The sequence below is a fragment of the Lissotriton helveticus genome, chromosome 2_1 (genome assembly GCF_964261635.1).
Source record: "Lissotriton helveticus chromosome 2_1, aLisHel1.1, whole genome shotgun sequence".
Lineage (NCBI taxonomy): Eukaryota > Metazoa > Chordata > Amphibia > Caudata > Salamandridae > Lissotriton > Lissotriton helveticus.
Window position 1 is genome coordinate 1,687,324,426 of NC_136059.1, and position 20,230 is coordinate 1,687,344,655.

General features: G+C 40.8%; 1 protein-coding gene across 4 annotated transcripts in view; it reads left to right on the top strand.

Moving 5' to 3' along the window:
* The window catches only part of SUSD1 (sushi domain containing 1), a 678,087-nt gene that overhangs the window by 220,474 nt on the left and 437,383 nt on the right, over nucleotides 1-20,230 (top strand). For all 4 annotated transcript variants that reach the window (XM_078676643.1, XM_078676646.1, XM_078676644.1 and 1 more), the window contains 3 exons: nucleotides 2,583-2,762; nucleotides 4,839-5,018; nucleotides 15,109-15,288. In XM_078676643.1, the coding sequence (XP_078532769.1) occupies nucleotides 2,583-2,762; nucleotides 4,839-5,018; nucleotides 15,109-15,288 (540 nt within the window). The remainder of the gene's footprint in view (nucleotides 1-2,582; nucleotides 2,763-4,838; nucleotides 5,019-15,108; nucleotides 15,289-20,230) is intronic.

A 20,230-nucleotide genomic window follows, 5' to 3' on the forward strand; every position in this document is an offset into this window, starting at 1 on the left:
CAAGGAGAAATATCTTTATTTCTCCTCGTTTTTACCTCTTTCTACGTGTGCTGAATTCTGCAGTAAAGGTAGAAAGAGGAAAATGCCTCTGAGGATTGTTTTTGTGCAAGAAGGGGTCCCTTCCTGCACAAAAACAATCCCGCCTACAACACAGGCACCCTTGCACCATGATGCAGAGGGGCCTCCATTAGCGCTAGGCAGCCAAATGTGCACCAGCGCTAGTAAAGGACATGGATGCACCATATAATGTTCAATATGGCACATTCCTGCCCTTTCCCTTTAATGAAGTGCAGCAAAGTGGCTTGCTATGGTGTGCTGCGCGAAAAATACTAAATGTGGGTCTCTGTCTTTTTTGCTTGGTCACCCCAGATTTTTGGTCTATTTCTGGACCCTGTTTTTGCTGGACTTAGAAATCAGTGCACTTTACCTCTGCTAAACAGGAGTAAATACCTGTGGTCCCCCTTTAAACATGATGAAATTGGCTTAACCTTAATTGGCAGATTTAGCTTTCATGTAAGGTCATAGTATATGGTGCAGAAATACACCCATGAATTGTGAAGTTAAATGTCATTTGTGGACTGCAGCTCTGATTGTACCATCCACACCATTGACATGGAAAACTTGACTTCAGGCCTGCCCTGTTTATCCCGACTGCAGCAGCCTAAATCCCATAGTACAGACCTATTAAAATAAATAACTCTTTTTGACAGTTGGGAAACCATCCTTTTAAATAGTAATACATCAGCCCTAAGTACACCTTGTCACTAACAACTTTGGGTGCTTAATATTTAAAAGTGGAACATGCGCAAATTTAATGTTCCTCCACTTAATAGGCCCCAAAAGCTATATTTACCGGAAGGGCTGTTGCTGAATCCTAGAACATGTAAAAATGGAGGTTATACACCTTAATCTGTAACATTTTATATGAAGTAGCTACAAAAGTCATTCAGGGTCCATGTTTAATATTTAATAAAAATCCCATTTAATGGTAAAGTTAAAACTTGAATACATATTTAGGAAAAGTAACTTTTACAAAGTTACCTTTACCCTGCCTGAAGCCCGTGGAGGCTCATGTGCATTAGCCTGCTAACAGCTGCTCAGCCACTGCTTAACCTTAATGAGCTATGAAAACTTCTCCCAGAGCATGACAATGTCTTAAGTCTGGTTACAGAGTGGATTGGGAGAGGGACATTTGATCCTTTCATCCCAGAAAGGACAGCTGAGGGTGGACCCAGGAACTTCATTAACTTGAATGGGTTAGAGGTGAGGCTTGCCCATTTGTATTTCTGTGTAAGGAGAGACACGAAGAAGGGGAGGCTTTTGTCCCCAAGGAACACAGTAGCCAGGGTGACACCAAACCCAGGGGAGGGAAGCTATCCCAAGAATGGGATTGGAGTGGGCACAGGGGAGGGCACTGCTCTTTTCCCTGGCCACACCTCTGTATGGAGACAAGAACTCTGCACAAGGGAGGAAAGGTTTCCCCATTTTGGACTTTTAGGAGGGGATTATTTGCAGAAGGGCAAACAGGAACTGCTGAGAAGTGGATAGAGTTGCCGCTAGAAACCTTTTCCCTATTCGTTAGAGAGTGTCCAAGAGTCAAGCCCACCAACTTACTATTGCTAATCATAAATGTGGCGCACCAAGTATCTCTCCTCCAAACACTTCGTGGACCTGCAGAAGATCAGGAAAGGACAGGATCTGCTGTCTGCAGTCTTGCCCCATTGAACTTTACCTTCTCAGAACCTTGTTCTCAGAAATGTTTTCAAGTCTGAAGGTTAGCGCTGACTGGGCCTAATCCACTTCTTGTATCTAACCGCTTTCCACTGCAGTTGACCATTGTTTTCAACTTTGAGCTGTTGTTTTACGACTAGATGTCCACGGTTGGCACTTTGATCTTGTAGGTGATAGATTTTACTAAACACATTTACAAATCATAATTCTGATTCTAATGATAGCATTTTTGTTGTTTTGGTGTCAAATAGCCTAGGAAAACGTACTCTATTTTTGTAAATTTGTTTGGGATTTTTCTTGTGTTGTTTTTCACTTTGTTACTGTTTGTGTGCTGCATGAATACATTGCACGGTACCTCCAAGTTAAGCCTGACTGCTTTTTGTGCCCAGCTCCCCAGCGTTAAGCACAGGTTAATTTAGTGACTTTTTGTGCTTCACCCTGCAATGGATGTGGCTGTTGCTTGACCGGGGCTCACAACCTAGTCAAACAAAAACCCAATTACTCACAACAACTTTTAGTGGGTGGCACAATAATTCCTGCTGCCCACTTGTAGCATTTAATTTAGATGCTCTGGGTATCTGTGGTATCATATATGGGGGCCTTACAAGTAAATTAAATGTACCAATCAGGTATAAGCCAAATGTAATGTATTAGGGGGAAAGCACAAGCACTTTAGCACTGGTTAGCAATGGTAATGAACCTAGAGTCCTAAAAGCCAACAAAATGGTTTCAGAAAACAGGAGGGGTAGAGGCAAAGGTTTGAGAGTGACCCAAAACTAAAACGCTATCAGCATTGGTGGTTTGTGCTATCCAATGATTCTTCATAATTCAGTGTTTGGTTGTCTCTACAGCGGTGGATTGTGGGGAACCCCCTCTGATCCTAAAGACTCTGGCAGGTCCGTACAACAGCACAACCTATGGAAGTGCAATTGTTTATGAATGCCAACACGGTTATATCATAGAGGATGGAAACAGAACTGCTGTTTGTAATGCCGGTGGACGATGGGAAGGAGCTAATCTTGTCTGCAAAGGTAGCTATCTGTTGTTATATCATTTCAGAAATGTGAATGGATTTTATTCTGTACCTCGGAGCATTCTATTTTAATCATTTTCATTTTACAGTATGAAAACGAAGTCACAAGTGGATAGAATTATGACCGAACAGTAGACTGAAATTGTATCTCCAGCTCCTCCAATGGGGGGAGACAGCACTGGTCGGTTGCTGATCTAGATCTATAGGTGGGAGGCTTCTCTCTTCCCCATACTTTACCCTAAGTCCCCTCATGGGCTGGAAGGTTACACACAAGGGGGCATAGTGGATGTCCTTAAGTATCACTTTGAGCAGATATATCATAATCTGCTTTTCTGACACCCGTTCTCACACAGGGATAGCTGTATGGAATACTTGGAGGCCATGTCAAGACGAGGTGCTCCCTCCATCCATGTGGGAAGGCTGCATTTCTATGTTGTTGAAATCCGGTTCGAATGAAGCAGATCTGTCCGCTTATCGACCACTTACAATGATCAATACAAATATGAAAGTGCTTTGTAAGGCACTGGCCCTCCTGGAGCATCTGGTGATTTCACAGTTAATTCATGAAGACCAAAGTGGCTTCATACCCGGTCGTAGTACCACTATGAATTTATGGCAGCTGATGCATGTACTGCATGAGGTGGAGGGGTAGAGATGAGGAACTGGCCATTGTCTTAATCGACATTGCCAAAGCTTTTAACACAGTCCACTGGCACTGCCTTATGCAAGTGTTGGAGGTGATGGGGTTAGGTGTGCGCTTCCGCGGTTAGGTCAATCTCTTTCATATGGGTTCATGGCTAGGGTGAAGGTGGGTAGGTTATCTTCAGATCTGTGGACGAGGGGACACATCAAGGCTGTCCGTTGTCTCCCCACCATTTCACGCTAGCCATGGAGCCCCTGGCCATACAGATCTGACAGGTCATGTCTGGATGGGGGATCAGAGTGGGGAACATTAATCATCTGGTGGTATTATATGCGGGTGACACCCTTTTCTATGTTTCAGCCCCTAGGTAGTCCCTTCCCCTACTATTGCTCCATCTATATGTTTTTGGGGCGTTATCAGGTCTTAGGAGTAATCATAGGAAATCGCTAGTGTTCCCTTTGGAGTCTTCAGTCACCCGTGCTGGATTTGCCCCTAATTTGGGAGACTGATAAGTTCCGATACCTCTGGGTTATGGTGTCCCATACAACACAGAAACGCTTGCAGTATGATACTGGGAGGGTCACGGAGGGCCTCCGGTCCTCGATCCAGTGCTGGAATTTCTTCTCTCCCTCATGGGCTGGATGGTCATTACCAAGATGGTGTTTTTGCCACGATGTCTATATTCTTTGCGACACTCACTTGACATTCTCTCCTGTGCAGTGTTTCGGAGGTTGCACTCCCTCATTACAATGCTGATCGGAGGAGTCGGAGGGAGTAGGGTGGTGAGGGACTTTACTTTTTGGCCGCTGGAGAAGGGGGGGCTAGCAGTACCCAATCTGGCACAATATTACTTAGCCTCCCAGGTTCAGCACACTGCTCATTGAGTTGGGGAGAGGGGTAACTGGTCCCTTTTACAGGACGCGGTGAGGAGCTCTTGTCTTCCCAATCTTTTGATGGCGGAGGGGTCAGGATGTGGCTCCGGTGCCGTACCTTATTAGACATATTCCTCCTTGTGGGAACGGACTGTCAGGGTGGTACTGGGGAAGGCTCCTTTTGCTAGGGACTTCATGAGAAGATCACATATAGAATAGTAATACAAATTCATTGTTTGAGTTTGTTTAAAACTTCACAAATATGTTGTAAAAATAAAAATGCTTCCCTTTATCAAAACTGTGATACTCAAGCGGTGGGTCAGGCCCATGAGTGACTTTAAAGATAGCCACTGCTCATGTAAATGCATTCCTTTTAAATATATTGCATAAAACATACAACTTGTGAGGATATCGTGCAAGTCTGCCAAGGTTCCATTCGCCCAAAACTTACGGTGGTCACCCCTGAATTAAAGTATTAAAATCTTTGCGGTCTTTGCTGTTTCCATAAATCTACAATTCAATGTTCAATGTTCAATTCAATGTTATGTTGTCTCTGCAGCTGTGGATTGTGGGGAGCCTCCTCAATTCCCAAAGGCTCTGTTGGGTCTACACAGTGGCACCACCTACGGAAGCGCAATCGTTTATGAATGTGAACACGGTTATACCTTAAAGGATGGAAACACAACTGCTCTTTGCAATGCCCGAGGACGATGGGAAGGAGCTGCGCCTCTTTGTGGAGGTAAATCAGCCTCCATTTTGTTTTTTATACTACCTCTGCTGGGAAATTAACAGACGTACTGATCAAGAAGAGACGTAAACTACCCTAGCGTGGCTCTCTGACCTTACCCTGAAAAACCAAAACCCACTGGGTCTGGCACATTCACTTAACAAAGGTACCCTACTGACAAAACATCCCTACAGACCAGCTCAGACCCTGGTATGCAATAGAAACCTCACAACTATTTTGTATGTGAGCACTGACTACTTAATGCACTGCAATGCCATACTAATGACTGATTGTGCAATGTGTAAATCCCATTTAACAGCCATAAAAGTATAGTTGTGATGCTGAACTATGGAAGCATCTCTTGTCAAGCTTGACAACCGCCTCAAAAGGCATGAAGGAATTAGCTTTCACTAATACCTGGAACAATGCTGCCTGTGAATACTAGATCTGACCATTAATCCAATGAAGAGTAGATGACATCAGGTTCTTCACTTCTAGACGCTTTGAATGATTTTATTCGTCTTGAAAGATGCCTCGTCCTATTCCCTGTGGGCGAAATGTATAAGTATTACTGAACAATTCAAACTTCAAATTCAAAATCAGTTTTAATTCAGTTTCACTTTCAGATCATACAAACATCAAAACTTTTCTAAATATGCATGTAATATACTACCAACAAATGGAAAAACTAAGCATTTAAAAATAATGAATTAATCAATTATCATTACTCCTTAAATTTCAACCATAGGACCGTTTACACAAATAATTAGACATAACATACATATCATTCATGCATAAATCTCTATTAAACATGTACTTGGCATGAATTCTATATATAGATGCATACTCAGCATACTTACCAAAGACCTCTGTGTCCATAGATCCATCTGACCACTCATCCTTCCAGGCTTGTGTACTGGCGATCATCAAACCCCACATGACTCTACAATATCAGAAATCAGATTCCAAGGTGTGAGCTTTTACAAGCTACTGGTGCAACAAGTACTACTACCCATAATAATGTGTTACCATGTTCAGAATGGAAGAATGGATACCAGGAATAGCTGTAAAATAGTCCCAAGCTTGCTAGTTTTTAAATTGCGGAGATCCTCTAAGGGCCCGATGACGAGGATCGGCGGTGCGGGGGCGGGTGGTACTCCACCGCCGCGACCCCACATCACCAAGACACGTTGCTGCCCGCCAGATTACAAGTTATTTGTAGTATGGCGGGCGGCGTGGCGTTCCCAGGCCGATGCCTCTTTTAAAGACTCCGGTGCCTTTGAAAAAGGCACCACAATAGGAACGGCTCACAAGGTTCCTGCACGGCACGGACTGTGAAGTCCCCTAGGTGTTCCCTAGTGCACCTTTAGTTAAATCATTGCGTTAAAAGATGGAGCCGACTGAGTGTTTGCCTTCAAGCTCCCCCAAGTGTTTTGTTTACCCTGGTACACAAGTGTGCCACAGTGCCAGTAACCCATAGGTATACTTTCACCAAAATAATGGGGTAGAGGAAGTGATGTCACATGTACCCAGACCCGGACAGGAAGTAACATGGCTGTATCTGCGATTTCTTTGACTGGGAATCTATTATGCTTATCGAAAATCGACTTAAGGAAGCAGGATATTAACAGATAGTGCCTGCTAATGGGCACGAGCACACAGTTACTAAAAAGATTTATAGATAAGACAGATTAGTGCCATCAAAGAGGTTTCAGGGTCTACAAAGGTACAAGAATCAACCTTATGGTTGGGATCGCTGCAAATAGCTTCTGCTAATTAAATAACAACCTTGCCATAACCTGGGGCACGGGCCATTATATGGAGATTTCCAAAACATGTCCCCATACAGCGTAGGACTGAAGACAACGCATGAAAAAATAAATCAACATAACACTTTTCTGTGTTACTTCAAACATTATTTATGGATCCGCTGCCTAAGTGTAGTGTCAGTCTGTTCAAAGACAATAGCACATAACGATCTAACCGCTGCTGGAGAACGTTAAAGTAGCTCACAATGTGGTTAGCTCCATGGTGGCAGGAAGAAGTGTTATCAGGGATGAAGTAAAAAAAGAATTACAAGGCCTATTAGTGAAGGGGATCATTGAAGAGGTGGAGGCGTCAGAATGAATTAGTCCTATTGTCGTCGCACGTAAACCAAATGGCAAAATTCAGCTATGCATTGATTTACGCCATCTTAATAATAACATAGTTGTGGAGAAAGTTCCGTTACCGAAAATTAATGAAATGGTTTCTTTGTTAAAGGGTGCTTCATGGTTCTCAACCATAGATCTTTCAGCAGCATACCACCAGGTGGAGTTGGAACCCGAGTCAAGATGCCTTACGGCTTTCATCACGCCGTTCGGTTGCTATCAGTTCAAACGTATGCCATTCGGACTGGCGTCAGTCGCTGCTGTATTCCAGCGGCTGATGTATAGGTTATTAGGGGACATGGAAATGATCTCATTTTTCCAGGATGATATTTTAATTGCTGCTAAAAACCAAGTGGAACATGATGTTAGGTTGAGACAAGTTTTAAAAGTGTTGGAAGGTGCAGGACTAACGGTTGAATTGTCCAAGTGTAAATTCAGTCAAAGAAATGTCTCTTACTTAGGTCACATCATAAGTGAAGAAGGGGTTAGGCCTAAGCCAGAACTGTTTGGGAATATTGTGAATTCACAAGCACCTTGTACCAAAGAGGAGGTGAGAGCATTCCTGGGGATGGCGGAATATTGTGCGAAATTTGTAAGCAATTTTGCATCTAAGACATTTAACATAAGAAACTTACTCAAAAAGAATGTGAAGTTTGACTGGACAAAGAATTGTCAAGATGAATTTGACAGAATCAAAGATGATTTACAACATGTCAATGCCCTAGCCAGTTTTGACCCTAATACAGAGTGTTTGTTGACAACAGATGCTAGTGACAAGGGTCTGGGGGCTGTGTTATTGCAAGTGTATAGGCATGGGAAGGAAAAGATAATTTTATTCGCTTCCAGAGCACTTTCACCTGCGGAAGTAAGATACCCCATCATTGAGAGGGAGGCGTTGGCGTCTGCATGGGCGTTAGAACACTTCAGAGCTTTTGTTTGGGGCAAGCCTGTAGTCATTCGCACGGATCATCGACCTTTGGTGAAGATTTTGTCATCTGATGGAATTTCTGGGGCTTCAGCGAGGATGGCTAGGTTGTCCATGCGCATGAAAGAGTATATATACAAGATGGTTTATTTACCTGGCAGGGATAATCTTGTTGCGGACTGTTTGTCTAGGTTGCCTTCTCCACTTGAAGAGTGTGTAGATGACTCTTGGGGCGCTTTTAGTGTAGCTCTGGTGCATGATTCTGGAGCTCCTGCCATTAGTAATCAAGAGTGGTTAGTGGAGCAGGAGAAGGATGTGGTACTTAAAAAAGTTCTGGAGTATATCTGTAGTGGGTGGCCTAAGAAGTGTTTCATGGAAGATGGTTTAAAAGCCTTTTGGGAGGTCAGGATGGAGTTATCTCTTGAGAAAAATATACTTTTCAGAGGTGATAGAGCCATCCCCCCTATCTCTTTGAGACAAAAGATTTTAGAGTTATGTCATGAAGGGCATTTTGGTATTGGAAGGAATAAAGTTGTGGTTAAGAATATGTTTTGGTGGCCAGGAGTTGATAGAGATACGGAGAAATTTGTCAGGAATTGTAAGGTTTGTTGTTCTGCAGATAAGACTCTTTGAAACCTAGCATGAGTGAAGGATTGATTCCTGATCTTCCTTGGGACACCATTGCTGTTGATATTATTGGACCTTTGGGTGCAATGAGTGAATTTGGTTTAGTTGCTATGGACTTATTTACTAAGTGGCCTATTGTGAGGTTTGTAGATAAAGCGGACACTCTTTCAGTTTTGAAATTTTTAGATAAGATTTCTTTTATGGAGGGTCTGCCAAATTGTATTCTCACTGATAATGGTGTTCAGTTTCTGTCACATATGGCTAAGGATTATTTTCAGAAGTGTAGGGTAAAGCATAAAACTTCTGCCTTGTACAATCCTAGTGGGAATGGCACTGTTGAGAGGTTTAATAGGGTGATCAAGGGGGTGATTCAGGCTGCTGTTAATAAAGGTATGGATTGGAAAGTTCAGGTGCAGAAAGCAGTGTGGTCTTACAGAACTACGTCACAGACTGGTGTTGGTCTCTCCCCATTTGTCATGATGAGAGGAAGATTGCCTAGAAGTAAAGTTAACCCTGGTTGGTTGGTGGAAGGGAAAGTGACTCAATGGTCTCCCACTAAAGTTAAAAGGGACCTGGATATGCTCCATGCTAAGAGTAAAAGTTTTTACGATGTTCATCATGGCACTAGGGATGTACAAATTGCTGTGGGAGACTGGGTGCGTGTGAGAAAGCCTTGGAAAGTACCAAAGGGTGAGAATTGTTTTGATCCACCTAAGCAGGTTAAGGAAGTTTTGAGGAATGCGGTGAAGCTGAGTGATGGTAAAGTATGGAACTTGAAAAGCATTGCTATTAATCCTGGACAGGACAATATGGAATGTACTGGGGAGAGTTGTGGACGGAATGGTTATGATTGGATTGAAGATCATTTTGAAAATAGTTGTTTGCAATCCCAGTTGGCGGATGTAGAAAACAACAGTAATCGTGTAATGGAGAACTCTTCTGTTGTGAATTCGCCTGTTTGTGAGAAGGGGGGAAGGGTTGCTAGTAGTGATGCCATTTCGGATTTGGATTTTAACAGTGGCATTGCTGTGGGAAGGGAGCATGGGAAAAGAGCTTGTGTTCTACCTTCATGGCTTAAGGATTATGTTACTTAATGTATCCTCAGGGATTGGTTAATTTTTTTTTTCTTTTTTTTTTTTAATTTGTTCTTTGATTAAGGGGGGAATGTGTTATGTTGTTTTATTCACATGTTCCTTTAAGACTCGTGCTATGTGTTATAGAATGCATGAGGTCAGGGTTGGAATGGAGTATTGCTGCATTCTTATGTGGGTGGCAGTTATGCTGGAGTGGTCCTTGGACTAAGCTACTTCCCTGGCGCTCACCTGTATAGCTTGTGCTTTATATCTAATAAAGCTATTCTTCTTAATTTGCCTACGTTCCCTCATTACAAGAAGGCGCAGCAACACACAGGCAGGGCCGCAATAGTTGTTACTTATGTCAGTGTCATTTTCGCATTGGGTTGCAACCTAGGGGGCTGCTTTCAGAGCAGTTGACTGCCAAAACCCAACCATGCTACTAAGCCCTCCATTCCAGTCATAGCCTCCTGCAGGGTCAGGCTGGGTTGAACATTTTTGCCAGGACTGATTTAGGTTTCCACTCTTGCCCCTGCACACAACCAGAGCTGAAACTCAGCAGGGTGCTATCTGAGCGAACAAGCACAGAATTCTGTCTGAGGGTGCTCGCCCACAAGTCACACACTCTGCTGGGGTGATTTTCATACCAGGATGTTCATCATCTTGCATTTTAAAGGTCTTGGAAAATAGGTCTTGAAAATGTGTCTTGTACCAGTCCAGGGACCTCTCCAGGTGACATTTAACATACTGTGACGGAGTGCGAGTTAACCACATGGCCCAACCAGCCGCCGTTGGTTAGCCAAAGCTACACGAAGGGGGATATGTATGAAGAGGAATTCCCGTTCGCAATTATCAGAATCGGCCCGTTTGTGAACGCGAAAAAGCCTTTTGGGATGTATCATCTCAAAAGGGCCCTGCACAATAGGGAATCGCAACATTTATGATTCCCTATTCTGCGATGCATTTGAGGAATCGCAAATTGCGATTCCTTAAATGCAATTCTTGAAAGCACCCAAGTTGTGCAATTTTGCCTTTGGAAATTGCAAATTACCATCAACTTCAAGTTGGTGGCAATTTACGATTTCTTTTAAAAATGCACTTTTTGGCATTTTTCAAAGTGCCATGTTGCACACATACGTGCCCCACATGTACACACATGCTCATTTCAGGGATGCAACAGGGTGTCCGTTTGACACCCTTGAAATTGTATTCACAATTTGCGAGTACCTAATGGGTACTCGCAAATTACGAATGTCTTCCCATTCATTCCTATGGGCCTTTAGGCCCTTTGGAATGAATGGGAAGGTATTCCTTAACTGCAAATTGCAATTTGCGATTTGCAATTAAGGAATACGTATTGCCTTTTGTGTGTCCTTTATAGAGAATCACTAAAATTCGCTATTAAGGACTCGCAAAATGCTTGCTTGATACATATGCCCCAAATACTTTGATCATGCACAAAGATGCTCAACTTTATCCAAACTGACTAAAGAGCTGGCATTCAGTCCATCTCTTCAATGAAAAAGGTTCGGTTAGTTCTGGTTCAGCGAAAATAGATCCGAAAAATAATTGCTTCCTGTTACATTGGCAAAATGGTGTATTGAGTATGGTGGGCAGTGTGAGTCATGGTGTGCCTCTCATGGGCTTGTTAACAAGTAGGGCCTATTCACAATGGTAACTTACACTTTTGCGTGATTTACAATTTTGAGTAAGTTTACTACTTTTGTCTATTCACAAAATCCGAGTGTAAGTTACAACTGAAAAACTGAAGTCCAGCACCACACACGACCAACTACTGGTACTGGAACACCCTTCCATGTAAAATAGAGGTAGGGAATTAAAATAAAAACCCATAGGAAATAATGTTAAGTTAATGTAACACTCATACTTATTAAAAATAATTCACTTAATTAAATTAATTCTATGCATCCCTTTAATAATTATGAATGGATGGTAAAAACTATTCTTAACCTATTTTTTTTATTTAAACTTTGGGAACATAATTTGAATTTAGTTGAATATGTTTCTATTAATTAAAGATGCATTTCAAACTTAAGTAGTGCACCATTTTTTGTATTTTATTCCACATCTAAATTTTTGAAATTAATTTTCATTAATATTTTGTATAAAAATATTTTAACATTGATATTTAAGTTAAATACACTTTTTTATTTTTCCCTATACTTTCACAGGCAGAGATCCCTGTCCTGGCTGCAGAGCCAGTCTAGAGAAAATTAAAAACATATTAAACTGAAAAATAAATGTTACATTTTCATATTACATATTAATGGAAATTAATTGTATGTATTGATTTTAAATGTGCAACAAAATTAAAAAGTCTCAAACCGCTGTTACATTTATTTTTAAATGCACCTTCAATGAATGGAAACAAATTAAACAAGTTTTCTGAAATTTAAACTAAAACGAAATTCCCACCTAAAGAGTCCTTTTCATGCATTAACAATCATTAAAAGTTATTTATGGAACTAATAAAACAAACGTAAGTATAATTTAATTAAATATATTGTTACATTATTGTTTAAATTCAAAATAGAATTTTTTTATAATTAAATAATAAATATGTACTTTTAAGAATATATGTTTCGTTGACAATAAATTATATTATATTTATTTAAATTTGAACTATTTTAAAAAGTTACATTTAATTGAGCATTATTTCCTACGAGGTTTTATTTAAAATCCCTATCTCCATTATTTTCTATAGGATGGTGTTGCAGTACCAGTGGTTTGTGATGTGCTGTGCGGGACATACTAAGACTTTGTCAGTAGCAACTTGCACTCGTAAATTGCGCACCACCCATTTTTGAGGTGGTGGAAACATGCAAGTTACAGTTTTTGTTAATATCCGATTACTCAAAAGTGTAAATTATTCATATCTGCAATTTACTTGGCATTCAGCCCCTAAACTTGTAGGGGAGTGTCCTGGCATTCAGTCTTTGCTTGCCTGGGGGATGGCTTTAGATTTCCTCTTTAATGTATTCCCTGGTGCCTTTCTCAGATTCCACCATCTTTCCAGTGCAGATCACCTCTTGCTCTTCAGATGCGTCAGGAGATAAAAAAGGTGGTCATACAAGCTCCGTCTTAGTGTTATTTGCTATTGTCTGTAGTGGATTACCACCAGCCTAAAAAAAAAATCCAAACTGCTCATGTATTCTGCTCCTCACAAAATGGAGGATTTGCCTCGTGTTGTCAAAGAAAAGGCACTTTTTCACGTGGTCAATGATACCTTAACTTTCAAACAATGGAAAGTTCATTATGTCTTTGGCTTGGAAAATAGTCTGTTGATTTGTCCCATGGTCCATGGACTTTACAAGGAGAACTGTTCGTGTTGACAGGCGTGCTAAATCCACAGTCTTGAGTCTCGCGGCAAAGATTGTTAACTTGGCACAAAAAAAAACAAAATTAAGTTTACTATGATTGCTTTCCCTTAAAATACAACTTGATATCATGGACACATGAGTGGCCCATTTTATGTGGGCAAAGTTGAGTTATTAATTTTCCTGAATGTATATGTTAAACAAATGTAAATGTTTTGATAGCCTTCAGACTATTTTTCAAGACCGTTCTCTTGGCGGACAAAATGGTGCTCATAGCCCATGGCCTCTGTGCAGAGCCACTTCACCTACTATTGCTAAAGGGTAACGTGAGGTGCATTTAGCCTTGACTTGCTGGGGATGTATCAGCCTTCCTCCTAGTGAAGGGGAGAAAACGTCCCTGTTTGAAGCAGGTATGAGAGTGTGAACCATCTTTGAAACTTGAATTTGTCTTTTTTTTTGCTGTTGAGTTTAGCTTAGTAAGCCAAAGTTATGACGGTAGGATTGATGTAAAGCTAATCTGCCATTATGTGGGAATACTTTCTGCTGTTCTCGTTACTCATAAACATTTAGGGCCAGATGTAGGAAGCCTAATACCGGTCAGAATTTCGGCCGTTACCGACCGGTATTAGGCTTTTGGGATGTAGGGGTCTAATTTAAGGATTCGGTAATTTACCGAATCGGTAATTTAAGGAATCGGTAAATTACCGAATTCTTAAATACAGATTCGGTAAATTACCGAATCCTTAATGTAGGAAGCACTCAAGTGAGTGCTTTATACTTGTAAGGATTCGTTATTTACCACCAACTACAAGTTGGTGGTAAATAACGAAAACCGTTAAAAAACGTTAAAAAAGCAATTGTGTGCTTTTTTTAACAGTGCCATGTGGCAGACATACATGCCCTTAGGGCATGTATGTGTGCCACATGTGCACCTATGCACTATACACGGGTGCAACAGGGTGTCAATGTGACACCCTGCCACCCTTGTAGGTCTACCCCCTATTACCGATTCGGTATTTACCGAATCAGTAATTATCATTAATTCCTATGGGCCTCCAGGCCCATAGGAATGAATGGGGAATACAGATTCGGCAAATACCGAATCGGTATTTACCGAATTTTACCGATTCGGTCAAATTTACCGAATCATTATCTACATATCATTTACAGATTCTAAAATACCGAATCGGTAAAATTCTGTATTTTTGAATCTGTAAATGATATTTACCTACATCTGGCCCTTGATCTACTATTCTGTTTGTTTTTATTACAGTTACATTTCATATTATGTGCCCTAGGATGGGATTTTAATTTTAATATAAATCTTTAAAATGTTTCTATTGTTTCCTAGTGTTCTTGAGTGTGCCTTTCTATGATGAAAGAGGGTTTGGATTCCACTAATCATCCCTGTGATATTTTCCCACAATTGATTGTTACCTGGGTGGTTACAGTCCAACTGGCTTTCTTAACTCAGATTGGATCACTGGCAAACTCCTCAGTGCCAGTGGGTCTAGAGGGCCTATTTTCCTATTTCTAGAGAATCTAGAAAATGTATCACACTGACAATACCATTAGTGTCCAAAGAGTCAAGTCATCTGTAATGTGCACTCTATATATGTCCTATATTGCTATAATAAGTTGAGCAACATTATAATCTATTAAAGCCTGTGCAAAAAAGGTGTTGGCATTGTTTACTTCCTGAATAGAATTACTTGAAGGTGGTCTCACATATGATGTTCAAATATAAGGCAGCCCAGTTAAAGAAAGTATTTGCCTATGATCACAAAAATGTGATAAAGTGCAGAAGGTGGTACTTGAACCTAGTTACCCAGTGGAGTAAGGTGCTATTTGTCACATGTATGTATTTGATCATCCTGAAGAGTACTTCTCATGTGTTAAAGGCCTCTACTTAACACAAGTCTCCAGAATGTTGTTTAGTCAGTGCTTTAGTGATCTGGGGTCAAATAATGTATTTTATTGTCACTGCAGCTGTGGATTGCGGAGAGCCTCCGTCGCTTCCAAATGCATCAGGAAAACCACACAACAACACGACATATCGGAGTGTGGTTGTGTATGAATGCCACAACGGTTACATTTTGGAGAGTGGAAACCACACTGCTGAATGCAACGGCACAGGACAATGGAATGGGGCAACCCTTGTCTGCAGAGGTAATTATAAGAGTAAGAAAGTTTGTCGTTTGGCTGACTACAGAGGCATAGCTATTAACAGTGCAGCAGATGCAGTGAAATTAGGGCACAGAGGTCCACTGAGTCTGGAAGTGTAGTAAAGTACATCTATAATACAGTCAACAGGGGATCAATTTCCTTGCTTGCACCAGGGCCAATGGCACCCATGCTACCTTCACCTGAACACTTCACTCGACTTCCCTCTTCAATAAAACCAATTCTCCAGTCCCTTCTTTTTATCCCCCCCCCTCTTCTTACATACTTCATTTGCATAACTAAGGATATTCTAAAATGTTCAACATCCTAACTTTCCTGTGTAGTTGTTTCTTAGAAAATACACTTCTTATGCCACTCACCTGTCCCATCGCCCCTACAGCCTAACAATAATTTACACATCATCTACTTGGTTCCAGGGATTATGTTGTCTGTGATCTGTACAGCACATCTTGTCAAGATTTCATTTTGTATGAAATAAACAAAACCCTGAGTAAAAATATGGAAAAACATATAAGGAAATAAAGAAATGAAGGACACTTCTGTATCTCTGGTTCAAATACAGCTGGGGTCACAAACAAATTCAGTGCTTAATTTAAGCCCGTGTTTGCTGGTGAAATCCGCTGGCACTCATTTTAGGGACCAGCACTTTGATCCAGGCAAGATAGAGTAAAACACAAAAGGGGAAAGGAGGGAGAGAAAGAAAGATGATAAAACAGTGATAAAATGAGAAAGAATGGATGAAAAAGAATCTGCTGAGATAAATAGGTAGGGAGTGTACGGTGGTGGATTAAAGTGGCATGAGATGGAATCAACACTATGTAGCCTTGGTATTCGGCACTATGTAGCCTTCGATAGCACTGGCCACGGGCTTCTGAGGAAAACATCGCAACATATGAAATGTGCTATAAATTAGTGATCAGCCAGTGTATGCCACTGAGCTGAACAGCAACATTTAAGTCGTCCACATAATGGATCAGGACTTCTGCACTTGGTGCACCATAACTCTTTCCAGTGAAGCTCCAACTCTTACTTCAGTGTAACTTTAACTTGGACCTTTTTGACAGTTCGACCTCTTGATTGGGTGCAGGGATGATTGATGGTCGCAATGGCATGTGTACTAATTATTTGTGTGAATGAATGACAAAAGAGAGAGGGGCCCCACAAACCAAGGGGATGGTGCACCATTTTGGACAGTAAAATACAATATCCCCTTGGGAGGTCAAGTCAGTGATTCACAATCATATACTAAGCAACCACATACAGAAGGGACCATCAAGCTTGCAGTCCAACTAGACACCTACAATCAATACCGGTACCACTTAAGCACCAAAATGCACAGAGCTTTAATGACGTGTTGGTCAACACTGTACCAGGTTTACAAATCAAACATATGAAATATTCATCAGCATACAACTGATAATCTTTTCAACAGATAGAAAGTTAAAAACACTCAATTTAATAACATAGAATTATGTCTTCACAATGCGGCACAAATAATGTAAACAGATGAAAACTTAAAAGAACTTTAAAAATGCAAAGGGAGAAACAAGTAAGACAATAATACACAAATGCCTATTCAAATGATACTAATCTGTTATAATCATTAAACTGTATATGTGATGTTGCAGAATAATAAATATCTATTGTATCGTAATGTTGAACAGGTTTAGTACACAGAGTACGTTGACGCGTTTCGGTGGAGTGTGCAGAGAGTTGCCACCTTCTTCAGGACTAAACAGGAAATACTATCTCCCACAAGTATTCAGAATAGAAATCAGTAAAAACCAAATGATGTTATAAAGAGTTCCTAAGTGGGAGCCATACAAAAATGTTAGAGATGCACATGGATTGTATATTGTGTTGGATCTTAAGAGCAGGAGGCACAAGTGTAGAGCCTGGAATCGAAGGACCACTTGCGTGTTAAATTCACCTTGGGGTAAACAAATTAAAGGCCCATATAGTAATACCCTTGTAGGGCTCTGAAACAAGGGAAATTAATCCTCCTTTAGTTCTGAAAGTGTTAAAGTCCAACGTCTAGAGGATCTCTGAACAGAAGAGTCTGTGTGAAAACAACGTAGATTATTGAATGGCAAACGTGGTAGCTTCTTTCCTTTCTGCTAGATGCTGCATGCATCCCAACATGCATTCTGTAAGCAAAACTAATTATTTGTGTGGACAATAACAGTCACCCATCCCATCTGGTTGCTTATTCCAGCTACCTAAACCAAGCACTTTAGGCCATCAAAAGGGAGTGAAAAGTGCTATATAATACAAATACAATACTCATAGGACTAATAATATTTAAGATTATTCCAATGACCAAATGTCACCTTACTGTAGCACAACACCAAATGATATGAAAGGAAAGATTGCAGGATTGTCCCTCGTACATCTTAGAATGTACTCCATTACTACAGCTCCACGTAGAGGAGACTTATCCTAGAAGATAAAGCTAAACTGCTCATTTTTAAGTGGAGTCCTCTATACCATGTGTACAGCAACTGTTCAGATGGTTATCCCCTCTGCAATTGAAGGGGCACATTTACTACGTTTTGGCTTAATGCAGCACAGCAACCAAGGTTGCAGCATTGTGTATCTGGGAAAGATAAAAACAATGATATGGTGCTCTATTTCTCTCTCTCAGTGCTGGCATACTTTTGACTCCCATGCACCAACGCAGGCATCTTTGCACCAGAGTGCAAGGATGTTCAAGTTCTGTCAAGCATAGGTTCCCTTCTAGTACAAGGCTATGCTTTAATACTTTTCCCGCCTTGAGTAGGCGTACGTTCTTGGCACAAATCCCTGTCTGCCAATGTTTTAGATAGGGATTTGTGTCAAAACCCATAGGTAACTGCATGGGAATGCCCTTTTACCACCCATGGAGCTCCCCCTTGACGCAAAGTAGTGAGAAGTAGTGTAATGCTAGTAGAGCAGCAGGCCACAATATATGGCAATGATTCTTATAAACCAAACTCAACTTGTTGGCTGCTGTTGCAGAGGAACAAACCAATTCATTCCAAGGCTAATTCAGCCAATCCAGCCTATTCCTCAAGCCTTCTCAACAGTATGTTGTGATCCACTGTGTCACTGGCAGCTGAGAAGTCACAAAACATGATGGTTGATTGCTTGTTTGCAACCAGAAATGACAAGAGCCCTTCTCTGATATCTACCAGCTCTGATTCAGGGCCCATGTATGCATGAATCTGGAATAATGGTCAGGCGTGATGTGATTCAAATCTACATAATTTTGCTGATGTTTCGTAACCTTACTTTCCAAGATCTAAGAGATGTTGGAGCTCAAACTATAGTTAGCAAAGACCTTTGGGTCATTAGCTTCTACAGAAAAGGTGTGATGATTGCATGTTTTTAGGAGAGCAGGACATAATTCCTTTAAGCAGGGAGGTATTAATAATGATGGTAAAACTTCTTTTAGGAGCAGAGATGTCTTGATCATGGACAAATCCTTACCTGGCTCTGCAGGCAGGTTGAAGCTTTAGTTTTTGGTGGCAGTCCCTTATCTCCTCTTTTCTCAGTGGGGAGGATGAGTAGTAAAGTGGCATATGGATAATCAGTAAGTCAAATGAACAGAGGTAAGGCAGGGACCATCCTGTATAGAATATCATGACATCCCTGTGAGGTCATCTTCTGCTAGACACTCAAAATTCCACTATTTCTGTTTAAGGAAACTCCAATGCATTTAGCAAAGTAGATCTTTTTTGCTCTCCTCACTGCCTTACAGTAGCTTCTCAGGTTTCTCTCTAGTCATATCTCGCCATCGTTGGCTACTGATTTGTGAAACTAGCCTTTTACGCTTGCTAGTTCACTTCAGCTTGGCCAACTGCTCATTATACCAGTTGATGCTGTCTTTTGGTTTCCATGTCTGTGTTGGAAAGCTTAATCGGTGTGGTTGATATATAATAGATATTTTCCAGAAGAGTTTCAGGATGGGATTTGCGATTTTTACCTATTGTACTTTACAGTAGACAGTAGTACAATAGACGATGCTGAGGAACATGTGCTATGATTCAATACTGCTACCCTGTTTTGGAAAAATACTAGCACAGAACATATATTTCTAGTGTTTTGTAAAATGTAAATATTCATTAGCAATGTTTTTGTCTGATCTGATTTGTCACAAAACTATGTTTTATTTATATTGTTTGAAATATGTTTATGGTTTTGCATCCGTTCATCTTTTGTGTTGTTCTTGTGTGGTTTTTTTTAATTAGTGTTGGGTTGCATATGAGGGAGAGCATGCATGGTTTTGCCTGCATCACTGTTGTCAGGTATTTCTGTCTTTCCCACCTTATCATTGGACCTCCTGGTTCATGTATTACTACCTATCGGTAATTTGGCATTGATTGGTGCTCTGTTCACTCTAGCGAAACTCTCGCAAAAATGCAATAATCTACTTTCCTGTCTCCACATCATTACCGCTCAAGCTCGATCCATCCAGTTCCTCCCTTGATACTCTTACCATCTCTTTCCATCAGGAATGTCAGCATGTCACTCAATGTTTTTTTATTTCAACTGCAGACACTGTTGGAGGATGCTATTACTGAATATTCATACTATCAATCATCATTCATGGTGATCATCAGTCTTGTCATGAGCATAATCTTGTACCATAATCATTTTCATGTTCTTTTGCCCCATTATTTGCCCATCTCCCTTATAGAACATTATTAACTTTACAGGGCTACCCAAAAAGCACCGAGCCCTTTATGAACCTATAATTCTGGTGTTTACGACATTCTGTGGCTTAGTTCCACTCTTCCTCACACCAACCAAGTGTACACCTTCCTGCAGGCTGTGTTCCAATAGTTTAAATATTCTATCCTTTTATGTTTTGTGCATCAATTCTTTATTGTAGTTATAAAGGCAAAATGCACAGTGGTCAATACAGTAAACAACAATAGTTTTACAA